This window comes from Lissotriton vulgaris, unplaced genomic scaffold, assembly GCF_964263255.1.
Source record: "Lissotriton vulgaris unplaced genomic scaffold, aLisVul1.2 SCAFFOLD_893, whole genome shotgun sequence".
NCBI lineage: Eukaryota > Metazoa > Chordata > Amphibia > Caudata > Salamandridae > Lissotriton > Lissotriton vulgaris.
In genome coordinates, this window is record NW_028249351.1 from 726,763 (window position 1) to 743,096 (window position 16,334).

The 16,334-nt window shown below is 47.9% G+C and overlaps 1 protein-coding gene across 1 annotated transcript in view; it reads right to left on the reverse strand.

The window, feature by feature from the left end:
* Nucleotides 1–9,497: 9,497 nt before the first annotated feature.
* LOC147663597 (collagen alpha-1(XII) chain-like) overlaps nt 9,498–16,334 on the reverse strand; it is a gene marked incomplete at its 5' end in the record, with an annotated part of 119,170 nt that continues 112,333 nt past the window's right edge. Inside the window, one exon of the mRNA XM_086950332.1 lies at nt 9,498–10,333. Within this exon, the coding sequence (XP_086806458.1) occupies nt 9,723–10,333 (611 nt within the window). The remainder of the gene's footprint in view (nt 10,334–16,334) is intronic.

The window sequence follows — 16,334 nt, forward strand, 5'->3', positions numbered from 1 at the left end:
TTATCTCACTGCCCCATCCCAGCTCAGAACCTGGCTATATGCAAATCAGTCTGTCCCTGGCCCAGTGCATCATGGGAACAGGGCAGACTAAACTACCAAGCCAATTCTTCACCAGAAAGGAGACAAGCTACCGGGGACCGGTTTCTGGCATTTCAGCCTTCTTCGGCCCGGCTTGCTTGAATCCTGATGGAGCAGTGAGAAAGGGACTCATGTCTGAGTATACCCTGCCACACCTATTGTGGCCAAAAACGATTTAGAAAAGGGGGTGGTGATGAACAGAGTGTCTGAGTTAAACAGACCACTCTTACCCAGTCCAAAGATCAGGGCTTGATCCATCACCGTTATTTATCTCACTGCCCTATCCCAGCTCAGAACCTGGCTATATGCAAATCAGTCTGTCCCTGGCCCAGTGCATCATGGGAACAGGGCAGACTAAACTACCAAGCCAATTCTTCACCAGAAAGGAGACAAGCTACCGGGGACCGGTTTCTGGCATTTCAGCCTTCTTCGGCCCGGCTTGCTTGAATCCTGATGGAGCAGTGAGAAAGGGACTCATGTCTGAGTATACCCTGCCACACCTATAGTGGCCAAAAACGATTTAGAAAAGGGGGTGGTGATGAACAGAGTGTCTGAGTTAAACAGACCACTCTTACCCAGTCCAAAGATCAGGGCTTGATCCATCACCGTTATTTATCTCACTGCCCCATCCCAGCTCAGAACCTGGCTATATGCAAATCAGTCTGTCCCTGGCCCAGTGCATCATGGGAACAGGGCAGACTAAACTACCAAGCCAATTCTTCACCAGAAAGGAGACAAGCTACCGGGGACCGGTTTCTGGCATTTCAGCCTTCTTCGGCCCGGCTTGCCTGAATCCTGACGGAGCAGTGAGAAAGGGACTCATGTCTGAGTATACCCTGCCACACCTATAGTGGCCAAAAACGATTTAGAAAAGGGGGTGTTGATGAACAGAGTGTCTGAGTTAAACAGGCCACTCTTACCCAGTCCAAAGATCAGGGCTTGATCCATCACCGTTATTTATCTCACTGCCCCATCCCAGCTCAGAACCTGGCTATATGCAAATCAGTCTGTCCCTGGCCCAGTGCATCATGGGAACAGGGCAGACTAAACTACCAAGCCAATTCTTCACCAGAAAGGAGACAAGCTACCGGGGACCGGTTTCTGGCATTTCAGCCTTCTTCGGCCCGGCTTGCTTGAATCCTGATGGAGCAGTGAGAAAGGGACTCATGTCTGAGTATACCCTGCCACACCTATAGTGGCCAAAAACGATTTAGAAAAGGGGTTGGTGATGAACAGAGTGTCTGAGTTAAACAGACCACTCTTACCCAGTCCAAAGATCAGGGCTTGATCCATCACCGTTATTTATCTCACTGCCCCATCCCAGCTCAGAACCTGGCTATATGCAAATCAGTCTGTCCCTGGCCCAGTGCATCATGGGAACAGGGCAGACTAAACTACCAAGCCAATTCTTCACCAGAAAGGAGACAAGCTACCGGGGACCGGTTTCTGGCATTTCAGCCTTCTTCGGCCCGGCTTGCTTGAATCCTGATGGAGCAGTGAGAAAGGGACTCATGTCTGAGTATACCCTGCCACACCTATAGTGGCCAAACACGATTTAGAAAAGGGGGTGGTGATGAACAGAGTGTCTGAGTTAAACAGACCACTCTTACCCAGTCCAAAGATCAGGGCTTGATCCATCACCGTTATTTATCTCACTGCCCCATCCCAGCTCAGAACCTGGCTATATGCAAATCAGTCTGTCCCTGGCCCAGTGCATCATGGGAACAGGGCAGACTAAACTACCAAGCCAATTCTTCACCAGAAAGGAGACAAGCTACCGGGGACCGGTTTCTGGCATTTCAGCCTTCTTCGGCCCGGCTAGCTTGAATCCTGATGGAGCAGTGAGAAAGGGACTCATGTCTGAGTATACCCTGCCACACCTATAGTGGCCAAAAACGATTTAGAAAAGGGGGTGGTGATGAACAGAGTGTCTGAGTTAAACAGACCACTCTTACCCAGTCCAAAGATCAGGGCTTGATCCATCACCGTTATTTATCTCACTGCCCCATCTCAGCTCAGAACCTGGCTATATGCAAATCAGTCTGTCCCTGGCCCAGTGCATCATGGGAACAGGGCAGACTAAACTACCAAACCAATTCTTCACCAGAAAGGAGACAAGCTACCGGGGACCGGTTTCTGGCATTTCAGCCTTCTTCGGCCCGGCTTGCTTGAATCCTGATGGAGCAGTGAGAAAGGGACTCATGTCTGAGTATACCCTGCCACACCTATAGTGGCCAAAAACGATTTAGAAAAGGGGGTGGTGATGAACAGAGTGTCTGAGTTAAACAGACCACTCTTAAACAGTCCAAAGATCAGGGCTTGATCCATCACCGTTATTTATCTCACTGCCCCATCCCAGCTCAGAACCTGGCTATATGCAAATCAGTCTGTCCCTGGCCCAGTGCATCATGGGAACAGGGCAGACTAAACTACCAAGCCAATTCTTCACCAGAAAGGAGACAAGCTACCAGGGACCGGTTTCTGGCATTTCAGCCTTCTTCGGCCCGGCTTGCTTGAATCCTGATGGAGCAGTGAGAAAGGGACTCATGTCTGAGTATACCCTGCCACACCTATAGTGGCCAAAAACGATTTAGAAAAGGGGGTGGTGATGAACAGAGTGTCTGAGTTAAACAGACCACTCTTACCCAGTCCAAAGATCAGGGCTTGATCCATCACCGTTATTTATCTCACTGCCCCATCCCAGCTCAGAACCTGGCTATATGCAAATCAGTCTGTCCCTGGCCCAGTGCATCATGGGAACAGGGCAGACTAAACTACCAAGCCAATTCTTCACCAGAAAGGAGACAAGCTACCGGGGACCGGTTTCTGGCATTTCAGCCTTCTTCGGCCCGGCTTGCTTGAATCCTGATGGAGCAGTGAGAAAGGGACTCATGTCTGAGTATACCCTGCCACACCTATTGTGGCCAAAAACGATTTAGAAAAGGGGGTGGTGATGAACAGAGTGTCTGAGTTAAACAGACCACTCTTACCCAGTCCAAAGATCAGGGCTTGATCCATCACCGTTATTTATCTCACTGCCCTATCCCAGCTCAGAACCTGGCTATATGCAAATCAGTCTGTCCCTGGCCCAGTGCATCATGGGAACAGGGCAGACTAAACTACCAAGCCAATTCTTCACCAGAAAGGAGACAAGCTACCGGGGACCGGTTTCTGGCATTTCAGCCTTCTTCGGCCCGGCTTGCTTGAATCCTGATGGAGCAGTGAGAAAGGGACTCATGTCTGAGTATACCCTGCCACACCTATAGTGGCCAAAAACGATTTAGAAAAGGGGGTGGTGATGAACAGAGTGTCTGAGTTAAACAGACCACTCTTACCCAGTCCAAAGATCAGGGCTTGATCCATCACCGTTATTTATCTCACTGCCCCATCCCAGCTCAGAACCTGGCTATATGCAAATCAGTCTGTCCCTGGCCCAGTGCATCATGGGAACAGGGCAGACTAAACTACCAAGCCAATTCTTCACCAGAAAGGAGACAAGCTACCGGGGACCGGTTTCTGGCATTTCAGCCTTCTTCGGCCCGGCTTGCCTGAATCCTGACGGAGCAGTGAGAAAGGGACTCATGTCTGAGTATACCCTGCCACACCTATAGTGGCCAAAAACGATTTAGAAAAGGGGGTGGTGATGAACAGAGTGTCTGAGTTAAACAGACCACTCTTACCCAGTCCAAAGATCAGGGCTTGATCCATCACCGTTATTTATCTCACTGCCCCATCCCAGCTCAGAACCTGGCTATATGCAAATCAGTCTGTCCCTGGCCCAGTGCATCATGGGAACAGGGCAGACTAAACTACCAAGCCAATTCTTCACCAGAAAGGAGACAAGCTACCGGGGACCGGTTTCTGGCATTTCAGCCTTCTTCGGCCCGGCTTGCTTGAATCCTGATGGAGCAGTGAGAAAGGAACTCATGTCTGAGTATACCCTGCCACACCTATAGTGGCCAAAAACGATTTAGAAAAGGGGGTGGTGATGAACAGAGTGTCTGAGTTAAACAGACCACTCTTACCCAGTCCAAAGATCAGGGCTTGATCCATCACCGTTATTTATCTCACTGCCCCATCCCAGCTCAGAACCTGGCTATATGCAAATCAGTCTGTCCCTGGCCCAGTGCATCATGGGAACAGGGCAGACTAAACTACCAAGCTAATTCTTCACCAGAAAGGAGACAAGCTACCGGGGACCGGTTTCTGGCATTTCAGCCTTCTTCGGCCCGGCTTGCTTGAATCCTGATGGAGCAGTGAGAAAGGGACTCATGTCTGAGTATACCCTGCCACACCTATAGTGGCCAAAAACGATTTAGAAAAGGGGGTGGTGATGAACAGAGTGTCTGAGTTAAACAGACCACTCTTACCCAGTCCAAAGATCAGGGCTTGATCCATCACCGTTATTTATCTCACTGCCCTATCCCAGCTCAGAACCTGGCTATATGCAAATCAGTCTGTCCCTGGCCCAGTGCATCATGGGAACAGGGCAGACTAAACTACCAAGCCAATTCTTCACCAGAAAGGAGACAAGCTACCGGGGACCGGTTTCTGGCATTTCAGCCTTCTTCGGCCCGGCTTGCTTGAATCCTGATGGAGCAGTGAGAAAGGGACTCATGTCTGAGTATACCCTGCCACACCTATAGTGGCCAAAAACGATTTAGAAAAGGGGGTGGTGATGAACAGAGTGTCTGAGTTAAACAGACCACTCTTACCCAGTCCAAAGATCAGGGCTTGATCCATCACCGTTATTTATCTCACTGCCCCATCCCAGCTCAGAACCTGGCTATATGCAAATCAGTCTGTCCCTGGCCCAGTGCATCATGGGAACAGGGCAGACTAAACTACCAAGCCAATTCTTCACCAGAAAGGAGACAAGCTACCGGGGACCGGTTTCTGGCATTTCAGCCTTCTTCGGCCCGGCTTGCCTGAATCCTGATGGAGCAGTGAGAAAGGGACTCATGTCTGAGTATACCCTGCCACACCTATAGTGGCCAAAAACGATTTAGAAAAGGGGGTGGTGATGAACAGAGTGTCTGAGTTAAACAGACCACTCTTACCCAGTCCAAAGATCAGGGCTTGATCCATCACCGTTATTTATCTCACTGCCCCATCCCAGCTCAGAACCTGGCTATATGCAAATCAGTCTGTCCCTGGCCCAGTGCATCATGGGAACAGGGCAGACTAAACTACCAAGCCAATTCTTCACCAGAAAGGAGACAAGCTACCGGGGACCGGTTTCTGGCATTTCAGCCTTCTTCGGCCCGGCTTGCTTGAATCCTGATGGAGCAGTGAGAAAGGGACTCATGTCTGAGTATACCCTGCCACACCTATAGTGGCCAAAAACGATTTAGAAAAGGGGGTGGTGATGAACAGAGTGTCTGAGTTAAACAGACCACTCTTACCCAGTCCAAAGATCAGGGCTTGATCCATCACCGTTATTTATCTCACTGCCCCATCCCAGCTCAGAACCTGGCTATATGCAAATCAGTCTGTCCCTGGCCCAGTGCATCATAGGGACCGGGCAGACTAAACTACCAAGCCAATTCTTCACCAGAAAGGAGACAAGCTACCGGGGACCGGTTTCTGGCATTTCAGCCTTCTTCGGCCCGGCTTGCTTGAATCCTGATGGAGCAGTGAGAAAGGGACTCATGTCTGAGTATACCCTGCCACACCTATAGTGGCCAAACACGATTTAGAAAAGGGGGTGGTGATGAACAGAGTGTCTGAGTTAAACAGACCACTCTTACCCAGTCCAAAGATCAGGGCTTGATCCATCACCGTTATTTATCTCACTGCCCCATCCCAGCTCAGAACCTGGCTATATGCAAATCAGTCTGTCCCTGGCCCAGTGCATCATGGGAACAGGGCAGACTAAACTACCAAGCCAATTCTTCACCAGAAAGGAGACAAGCTACCGGGGACCAGTTTCTGGCATTTCAGCCTTCTTCGGCCCGGCTTGCCTGAATCCTGATGGAGCAGTGAGAAAGGGACTCATGTCTGAGTATACTCTGCCACACCTATAGTGGCCAAAAACGATTTAGAAAAGGGGGTGGTGATGAACAGAGTGTCTGAGTTAAACAGACCACTCTTACCCAGTCCAAAGATCAGGGCTTGATCCATCACCGTTATTTATCTCACTGCCCCATCCCAGCTCAGAACCTGGCTATATGCAAATCAGTCTGTCCCTGGCCCAGTGCATCATGGGAACAGGGCAGACTAAACTACCAAGCCAATTCTTCACCAGAAAGGAGACAAGCTACCGGGGACCGGTTTCTGGCATTTCAGCCTTCTTCGGCCCGGCTTGCTTGAATCCTGATGGAGCAGTGAGAAAGGGACTCATGTCTGAGTATACCCTGCCACACCTATAGTGGCCAAAAACGATTTAGAAAAGGGGGTGGTGATGAACAGAGTGTCTGAGTTAAACAGACCACTCTTACCCAGTCCAAAGATCAGGGCTTGATCCATCACCGTTATTTATCTCACTGCCCTATCCCAGCTCAGAACCTGGCTATATGCAAATCAGTCTGTCCCTGGCCCAGTGCATCATGGGAACAGGGCAGACTAAACTACCAAGCCAATTCTTCACCAGAAAGGAGACAAGCTACCGGGGACCGGTTTCTGGCATTTCAGCCTTCTTCGGCCCGGCTTGCTTGAATCCTGATGGAGCAGTGAGAAAGGGACTCATGTCTGAGTATACCCTGCCACACCTATAGTGGCCAAAAACGATTTAGAAAAGGGGGTGGTGATGAACAGAGTGTCTGAGTTAAACAGACCACTCTTACCCAGTCCAAAGATCAGGGCTTGATCCATCACCGTTATTTATCTCACTGCCCCATCCCAGCTCAGAACCTGGCTATATGCAAATCAGTCTGTCCCTGGCCCAGTGCATCATGGGAACAGGGCAGACTAAACTACCAAGCCAATTCTTCACCAGAAAGGAGACAAGCTACCGGGGACCGGTTTCTGGCATTTCAGCCTTCTTCGGCCCGGCTTGCTTGAATCCTGATGGAGCAGTGAGAAAGGGACTCATGTCTGAGTATACCCTGCCACACCTATAGTGGCCAAAAACGATTTAGAAAAGGGGGTGGTGATGAACAGAGTGTCTGAGTTAAACAGACCACTCTTACCCAGTCCAAAGATCAGGGCTTGATCCATCACCGTTATTTATCTCACTGCCCCATCCCAGCTCAGAACCTGGCTATATGCAAATCAGCCTGTCCCTGGCCCAGTGCATCATGGGAACAGGGCAGACTAAACTACCACGCCAATTCTTCACCAGAAAGGAGACAAGCTACCTGGGACCGGTTTCTGGCATTTCAGCCTTCTTCGGCCCGGCTTGCTTGAATCCTGATGGAGCAGTGAGAAAGGGACTCATGTCTGAGTATACCCTGCCACACCTATAGTGGCCAAAAACGATTTAGAAAAGGGGGTGGTGATGAACAGAGTGTCTGAGTTAAACAGACCACTCTTACTCTTACTCTTACTCTTACTCTTGCCATGAAGGCATGCTGGGAGATGAGATGAAGGCATGCTGGGACATGAGATGAAGGCATGCTGGGACATGAGATAAAGGGAAGTGCCGATTCTCTCTTCTAGAAGATAAATGTAGTCTTACATAGATTCCCATCCTAAAGTCTAATCCTAAACCCCTTAATGTTCTTCAGCCTCCCTGAAATTTTAAATAGACGCCAAGATCCCTTTTAAAACACACACACGCACATTGTTTTTTAATCACTATGGATGATTGCAGGTATTGTGGATGTTGATGATGTTTATTTATGCAACCCATACCCCGGATATTGGTCGTTTCTTCGATGGATGCACCTTTTAGCTACTCATCTGTAGATGTAGCATAACATCTGGTGCCACCTCTGATATTCGTCATTTCTTTTTATTTCAGTAATTTTTTTTATTGAAAGTTATATTTACATGGTGCGTAACATATACATGGGAGGTAATTCACAAAGGGAAAAAGAAGAAAACGCCCTGGGGGGGGGGGTCATATAGGGAGGCAACACAAGTCCATCATCTTGGCAATTAGTACTTCTGACTGTGGCTGTGCAGTTCTGGCAGTGTGTTCCGTTAGTTCGTGCCCTCATATCAATAGTCTTTAGTTTTCCCCTCCGTCCCCCCCTGATGTCCATTCGATTATCTCTCGCACGTTTGTTGATTACCCACTCCCCTAGTCCCAGTGGCCGAGAAAGAGAAGAAGAGAGAGTGGAGAAGCTCAGGGTAGGAGGAATATTTTATGGTGCGATGTATGGGCGGTGTCTTGTTGATGTTCTATGACTCAGTTGAGGCTCCTGTGGCTGCGTTGCTTGTTGCCGTTGCTACGGCGGTTTGTGTGAGGACAGGTAGTTTTCCAGTGATCGACACATTTTAACAGCTCATACAGCATTATGTTACATGCAGAAAGTTCTTTGACGGACAAAGTGACTCTTGGACCTTATTCTTATTTCGATCGTACTACGTATGAAACCTTTTCTTCTTTTCTGTCTTTTCTGTCTCAGAATTTATCGACTATACTGATATTAAGGCTGACCCCTTGCCTCGTGGGGTCGAAATTCCGTCATATATCCATATTCTTTCTTCTACCGACCAGCTGAACAGATAGGTGGGGGGACTTAGATTGTCATTGATTTTGCTTTTCTTTTGTGTACCTTTCCATGGTCCTGCCCAATATGACATTTGCTAGCCATTACGTTCCAATGTCTACACTTAATGTTGAAAATATAATTAAAACAAGGCATGAGTTGCAGATAACTGAACCATTTATTATCTAAACGGGTTACTAACTCCAAAAAGGTTTCCTTTAATAACAACTACCACACGATTACTTCTCTTTGTTTCATGTGGAGGAAGTGTCATTGTATAGATTTGATTTGTACGGTACTTTTTTAGATACGGTAATGTTTTTATGTTATGCTATCTTTTAGACAAAATGATCTGTCACCTTGTACATATTAATTAGATTATGTTTTTGTAAAATACTATTTTCCATTTTTTGGGTTTTGCACATTTCCTGTTTGTTTCTTTGAGATATGCACTATCAATGTGATATTTTATATATGTCTTTTACCTGTTTCCCTGATAAATATGCACTATTTATGTGAAGGTTTGTTACGTGAGTTTGTGGGCCGTCTGATATTATCTATGTCCTTTTTTATGTTGTTTGATGTGTTATTGTTGTTTTGTCATGTCTATAATGATACAGCCCTGAAGAAGTTCCCTCTGGTAAAATAGGGAACGAAACGTGTTGGCTGTGTGCCAGTTTTAAAAGATTGATTGAATAAAAAGAAATAATCTTGGAACAGATTTTGACGCACGAGTTTTGACTTCACAAGTGCACCTTCCGTTTTCTCTTGTGAGTGGGGCAGTGAGAGACAACTGCCTTCCATTATTTCTTTTGTCACCACCTGCCTCCTTTCCCCACTGCCGGAAGTCCAAGGGCGGGATTTCCGGCTGTGGAGAAAGTGAAGGACACCCAAGGGAGGCTCTTGTAATTTACCCTTCTCCCTGCGCCTCGTCATGAAATGTAAATATTAGCTGTGACATGTGTTCTATTGCTTTTATTCTAAACTATAGAGCTCTACCTGGACACCCACCTTGTGTCCCTTAAAAGAAGCGGGAGTGTCTCCCTTTTATACCCGCAGGTTGTGTTGTATAGTTTCCAGTTTGTACTGGACCCTGAGGCAGATGGACTCGGTCAGCTCCGGTAGGATTTGCTGAAGTTCTTCAAAGTAGTCCCTTATGAACACGTGGGCTGCAGCTGGGGGGCTGGCGATGGCCTCCAGGTCAGTGCGCTCAGCACCCCACGTACCGACAGCAAAGACCTCCACCCCCGTGCGCCGGAGCTCCAGGGCCGGACCTGTGACATCATCCTCTGACTCCCGACCTGTGATGAGGACCAGGACCCTGGGCACGTGGGCTCTGGCCCCCCTGCTCTCGACCAGCACCTCCCGTCTGACGAAGGTGAGGGCGCGCCCAATATTAGTATGAGCGCCCACCCGTTCCGAGGTCCGCAGAGAGTCAATCCGGACACTGATGTTGTGGGAGTCGCTGAAGGGGACGTCTATCCAGGCATGAAAGCTGAACTGGACCAGGCTGAACTGCACCGAGTCCCGGGACACGTGGAAGCTTCTCACCACCTCCTCCAAGAAGGACCTCAGGTGGCGACGGCTCCACAGTACAATAAAATACCTATGGACTAAAAGCACCACGTCCGCCTTTATATCCATCCGACCAGAGCATTCTGTAGAAAGAAAAACAGAGACATGTCAGAAGGGAACAGACAACATGTGCAGAGGAAGACAGGGACGAGGCTGGGGTGGACTTCACAAAATATCATCCTATGAAAACAGTCACCGCAGAACCTATACGCATGAATACAATAAACACACACCAGGATCCACACTGCACTGTTATAAACACACACCAGCATCCACACTGCTCTGTACCCAAATACACACAAGCATCCACACTGCGCTGTACCCAAATACACACCAGCATCCACACTGCACTGTTACAAATACACGCCAGCATCCACACTGCGCTGTACCCAAATACACACAAGCATCCACACTGCACTGTTACAAATACACACCAGCATCCACACTGCACTGTTACAAATACATGCCAGCATCCACACTGCACTGTTACAAATACACAACAGCATCCACACTGCGCTGTTACAAATACACCCCAGCATCCACACTGCGCTGTTACAAATACACACCAGCATCCACACTGCGCTGTACCCAAATACACACAAGCATCCACACTGCACTGTTACAAATACACGCCAGCATCAACACTGCCCTGTACCCAAATACACACAAGCATCCACACTGCACTGTTACAAATACACGCCAGCATCCACACTGTACTGTTACAAATACACGCCAGCATTCACACTGCACTGTTACAAATACACACCAGCATCCACACTGCGCTGTTACAAATACACCCCAGCATCCACACTACGCTGTTACAAATACACACCAGCATCCACACTGCGCTGTCGCCAAATACACACCAGCATCCACACTGCACTGTTACAAATACATGCCAGCATCCACACTGCACTGTTACAAATACACAACAGCATCCACACTGCGCTGTTACAAATACACCCCAGCATCCACACTGCGCTGTTACAAATACACACCAGCATCCACACTGCGCTGTACCCAAATACACACAAGCATCCACACTGCACTGTTACAAATACACGCCAGCATCAACACTGCCCTGTACCCAAATACACACAAGCATCCACACTGCGCTGTTACAAATACACACCAGCATCCACACTGCGCTGTTTCCAAATACACGCCAGCATCCACACAGCGCTGTTACAAAAACACGCCAGCATCCACACTGCGCTGTTACAAAAACACGCCAGCATCTATTCTCCGCTGTTACAAATACACACCAGCATCCACACTGCGCTGTTTCCAAATACACGGCAGCATCCACACTGCGCTGTTTCCAAATACACGCCAGCATCCACACTGCGCTGTTTCCAAACACACACAAGCATCCACACTGTGCTGTTACAAATACACCCCAGCATCTACACTGCACTGTTACAAATACACACCAGCATCCACACTGCACTGTTACAAATACACCCCAGCATCCACACTGCGCTGTTACAGATACACCCCAGCATCCACACTGCGCTGTCGCCAAATACATACCAGCATCCACACTGCGCTGTTACAAATAAACAGCAGCATCCACACTGCGCTGTTACAAATACACACCAACATCCACACTGCGCTGTTACAAATACACACCAGCATCCACACTGCGCTGTTTCCAAATACACAGCAGCATCCACACTGCGCTGTTTACAAATACACACCAGCATCCACACTGCGCTGTTACAAATACACACCAGCATCCACACTGCGCTGTTACAAATACACACCAGCATCCACACTGCGCTGTTACAAATACACACCAGCATCCACACTGCGCTGTTTCCAAATACACGCCAGCATCCACACAGCGCTGTTACAAAAACACGCCAGCATCCACACTGCGCTGTTACAAAAACACGCCAGCATCTATTCTCCGCTGTTACAAATACACACCAGCATCCACACTGCGCTGTTTCCAAATACACGGCAGCATCCACACTGCGCTGTTTCCAAATACACGCCAGCATCCACACTGCGCTGTTTCCAAACACACACAAGCATCCACACTGTGCTGTTACAAATACACGCCAGCATCCACACTGCGCTGTTTCTAAATACACGCCAGCATCCACACAGCGCTGTTACAAATACACGCCAGCATCCACACTGCACTGTTTCCAAATACACGGCAGCATCCATACTGCGCTGTTTCCAAATACACACCAGTATCCACAATGCGCTGTACCCAAATACACACCAGCATCCACAGTGCACTGTACCCAAATACACACCAGCATCCGTACTGAGCTGTTACAAAAACACGCCAGCATCCACGCTGCGCTGTTACAAATACACGCCAGCATCCACACTGCGCTGTACCCAAATACACTCCAGCATCCGCACTGAGCTGTACCCAAATACACACCAGCATCCGTACTGAGCTGTTACAAAAACACGCCAGCATCCACACTGCGCTGTTACAAATACATGCCAGTATCCACGCTGTGCTTTTACCAAATACATACCAGCATCCAAACTGCGCTGTACCCAAATACACACCAGCATCCGTACTGCGCTGTTACACAAACACGCCAGCATCCACACTGCGCTGTTACCAAATACACACCAGCATCCAAACTGCGCTGTACCTAAATACACACCAGCCTCCACACTGCGCTGCTAACACATACACACCAGCATCCATACTGCGCTGTTACAAAAACACGCCAGCATCCACACTACGCTGTTACCAAATACACACCAGCTTCCACACTGCGCAGTTACCAAATACACGCCAGCATCCACACTACGCTGTACCCAAATACACACTAGTATTCATTCTTTGCTGATACCAAATGTAAGACAGCTGTGGAATCGCAATAAATACATATAAACAACGGTTGTGCTGTCTTTGAAATGGGATATAGTGTAAGAAATACACATCCCCGGACATAGTGAGAGCTGGTACGCGGGTACGGGGGCCTGTGGCTCCCACTTGTCACTCTATGTATACAGACAGATGTCCAGTGAGGAGATCTATGACCTCGGAGCCCTGACCAATTTGCCGTATAGAAATAAAGGCAATTAAAAATGTTGGCCTTTAAAGTCCTGAGGAACTTTGGCTGACCTGTTTGTGGGATTTTGGACTGTGGTGTTGCTCCATCTTCCGTGTCTCGTTTTTACTGCCCCGCGGACCGCGCGCTGCCCAGGACTTCCCATCCCAGCGGGCAGGGCGGTCTGGCAAGAGGCCAAAGACACGCCCCCCCGCCCTACATAATCAGCCGCAGACCACCGCGGCGCGGGACGCTAAATAACACTGAAGATTGCAGGAGGTTATTTTACTGCCCTTTAAAGACCTGAGGAACTTTGGCTGACCTGTTTGTGGGATTTTGGACTGTGGTGTTGCTCCATCTTCCGTGTCTCGTTTTTTCTGCCCCGCAGACCGCGTGCTGCCCAGGACTTCCCATCCCAGCGGGCAGCGCGGTCTCGCAAGAGGCCAAAGACACGCCCCCCCGCCCCCGGCCCTACATAATCAGCCGCAGACCACCGCGGCGCGGGACGCTAAATAACACTGAAGATTGCAGGAGGTTATTTTACTGCCCTTTAAAGACCTGAGGAACTTTGGCTGACCTGTTTGTGGGATTTTGGACTGTGGTGTTGCTCCATCTTCCGTGTCTCGTTTTTTCTGCCCCGCAGACCGCGTGCTGCCCAGGACTTCCCATCCCAGCGGGCAGCGCGGTCTTACGAGAGGCCAGAGACATGCCCCCCGCCACCGGCCCTATATAATCAGCCGGAGACCACCGCGGCGCGGGCCAAGGGCGGGCCCGTCTGCGCCCGTCGCAGCCCGGAGGCGGCTGGGTTGGGCTCACTCTCTTGGCTTTCCATTTGGGTTTCCCATTTAGGAAGATAGCATATTGTAAGACAAAGATTACCTATAAGAAAATATGGGTAAAAGGAAATTAGTAAGCCCAAAGGGCACGAAGAGTAGCCTAGATACCCAGCAAACCATATTAGACTACCTAACAGGCGCTGTGGGTGTTTTAGACAAACAGAGCTTATCTGTAGAGGAGTCAATTGGAGGGGCATCATCAAGAGTTAGTCAAGATTCGCCCATAAAAGAGACAACTCACTCATTGACCTCAGGGGGGAAAAAATCACTCCAAGTTAATGGCTGTATCCAACTTGACTCCGATGACCTAGAACAGATCACCAACGATTCCCCCACACAACCCCCCCAAATAAAGCAGAAGAAACCAAGTGATAATGGAATAGTCAATGCACAGAACGATGTCATCCCAATTATAATACATTCCCCGCAAAAACAGAAAAAACACCAAAATATTTGAATCAAGGAAAAAAACGGGCAGACGGCAGACAAGTCATTGTGATTGTAAGCCCGACATCCAAACCCTGACATCCCTAGTGGAGCGACTAGATATGTACTTAAGATTGAGGCTGGATCAGTTAACATCAAGAATGGAAAATATAGAAAGAACCTTGAGCATTTTACATAAAACATTAGGTTCAAACATAAATAACACTGAGTATCCTACTAATTTGTCAACACACATAGAAATTACAGATCCTCTACTCAGAAAAGGAATAACTAAAAGCATACCTTCTTACCCAGATACTGTTTCACAGACTATTTCAGTAAATAAACCCTCAATAGGAAAAAAGACCCAATCCTTTTTAGAAGCAGCGAAAAGTACTTCTAGTAAAAAGATAGCCACCCCACAAGCAAATCCACGCATCCTTCAATCCGCACACATTCTGTCTGAGCCCAAGCGAGCTTAGACTCCGAATGCTCTAAAGGATGATATATCGGCACTGGGTATGCATTTAGACCTGCCCCCACACGCTACCCCTTATATCATCGTTTTGGGAAATGTCCCCAACAATGAATCACCCACTGAAGAAACATGGACATCACTTAAGAATAAGTCACTAAATTGGCTGAGCAGTAGGGTGGGACTCCACAGAGATCTATTTCAGAACTTTAAGATGGTAAGGTGTGTACGCTGGACGGGGTCGCGAGAAAAGGTCCTGACAGGAGATTGTATAGTCCTGACATTTAGTTCACCACCGCTGGTCAACGAGATACTGAGAGTGGGGGCTAATACAACAGTGGATGCTATAGGGATAAATATATTACCATTAGGATATTTGACCCTCCTAAAGGATTCAGCAACCCACATATTAATTGGAGAAACCCTCCAAAAGACCAGTGGGTACCCAATTACATACCTACTTACAATAGATTTAATATCCCCTCGGGACTTGATGAAAACAAATGACTGGAGCAGGAATCAGACAGTAGTAAAAAGGTAGAACGACTGGGCAAGCGGAATGGAAAGGCTGTGAACGATCACCAATCACAGCTATCCGAATCTGTTGGCCAACATGTAGGTAGTTTAGACCCTATACATATAATAGATCTGGAGGGTCCCCAACTAAATGTAAATCTGTCAGGGGGTGTCCGAACAACCCATTTATTTAATTTTGAACTACCTTTACGATCGACTACAACCAGTCATGAATCGAAATACCCGAAACTCCAGACACTTAACATAGTTTTTTGGAATATAGCGGGCCAACTCTCAAAGAGTACGAACGATAAGTGGTTGAATGAGGTGAGGGCACATAATATTATCCGTCTCAAAGAGACCTGGCTCAGTACCCCAATTCACTTGGAGGGCTTTAAGACCTACTTCTCTCAGGCTATTCCATCATCTCTGGGAGAAGGAAGGGGGGTTTAACGATATACATCTCAAATACCCTGGTTCTAAAAATATTAGTCACTTTAAGCCTGGAAAGTAATTACCAAATTTTAATGCTAAAATTAAGTAATCAACTTTCCACTTTTTAGTAAGTTTTTATGATAATTTGAACTCAAACGACTTACTGAGCTTTTTAATAAGGTTTCCTTTTTATTGCAGGAAGTAGGTACAAAGCAAATAAATAATTCATTTGAATTGATTTGGAGCGGTGATTTCAAATTATTCCTTTGAAAAAAAAACTCCTCTAGGGCTGGATTATATAACAGACATCATACGAATCCAACCCATCATGTTATGGCATAGAATTTGTTCTATAGACCAATGT